At 28.2% G+C, this 1071-nt stretch overlaps 1 pseudogene across 1 annotated transcript in view; it reads left to right on the top strand.

The window, feature by feature from the left end:
• The window catches only part of TEOVI_000592800:pseudogene, a 936-nt pseudogene extending 710 nt beyond the window's left edge, over positions 1 to 226 (top strand). Inside the window, exon 1 of the mRNA in view lies at positions 1 to 226. This exon is cut by the window's left edge and continues 710 nt beyond it. Within this exon, the coding sequence occupies positions 1 to 226 (226 nt within the window).
• The last annotated feature ends 845 nt before the right edge of the window (positions 227 to 1071 follow it).

Genomic DNA, 1071 nt, shown 5'->3' with positions numbered 1-1071 from the left:
GCACAAAACAAGCGAAGATTGTAAAAAGGAAACAGGTTGTGATTTTAATGAGACAAAAGACCCGAAATGCTTTCCAAAAGCTGAAACAGACAAGAAAGATGAAGCATCGTTTTCTAGCAATTTGAGAGTTTCTGTTCCTCAGGTATTTGCTGCGTTACTTTTTGTCTGCATTCTAAGCATTTTTGATTATAGTATAAAACTTTTAGGATTTTTGCTGAAATTTTGATATATTTTAACACCTAAATAAACTGAAAAATAATTAATTTTTTGGCTACCTGTGCGTTTGAATTTTTTTTCTGATTGCTAAAAAAATTATCCCTCTTTTTTGTTGTTGAATATTTTGTCCTGCGAACCAAGAAGGTAGGGGGAAAGGTAGGAAGTTTAGGGAGATTTATTCGGGTTAGGGTTTTATTTTTCCTTTTTTTATTTTATTTTTATTTTAACAGTTAAAAATTTTTTGTGCGTCAGCGGCTCTTTTTTAAAGTGGGCAATAACACTTATTCAACCCCAGCCGTGCATCGACATTTAATTTTACCCCATTTTCCAACCTTTTTTGGCATTTTTGATATTTTCATTTTTAGGTTTTTCGAGTTAATTTTGAATATTTAAGATTAGGGTTTTTTTATTTTTGTTTAGTCTTTCAGCTCTTTTTTTTCATTTTTTCTATTTTTGCAAATTTTTGATATTTTTTACTTTTTAGGTTTTTGCTGGACTTTTTTGAGATATAAATTTTTTAACATATTTGATTTTTTTAATTTTTTAAATTTTTTAGCGGAATTCTTAAGCTTTCTATTTCTTTTTGAAAAGTTAATTAACTTTTGGGTAATTTTTCTTTAATGAATTTTATCCCGATTTAAGGTTTAAAATTTTAAGCCGAATAACAAAAAGAAAAAAGAAAGGCTAGGACTGGTTGGGTGTTTAGGGTTAGGGTTATTCATGTTAAAATTTCTAGAAAACATTGTTGGGGTTAGAATTTTAAATTTATTATTTTTATGTGATGCAGCAGCTCTTTTTTTCGTGAATACTATAACTATTTTTTCTCCAGCAGACATCTTTGCTTAAATTTTTTCC

The sequence above is a fragment of the Trypanosoma equiperdum genome (assembly GCF_001457755.1).
Source record: "Trypanosoma equiperdum strain OVI genome assembly, contig: ctg_1038, whole genome shotgun sequence".
In the NCBI taxonomy this organism is placed as follows: domain Eukaryota; phylum Euglenozoa; class Kinetoplastea; order Trypanosomatida; family Trypanosomatidae; genus Trypanosoma; species Trypanosoma equiperdum.
This window is presented reverse-complemented; position numbering and strand designations above follow the sequence as displayed.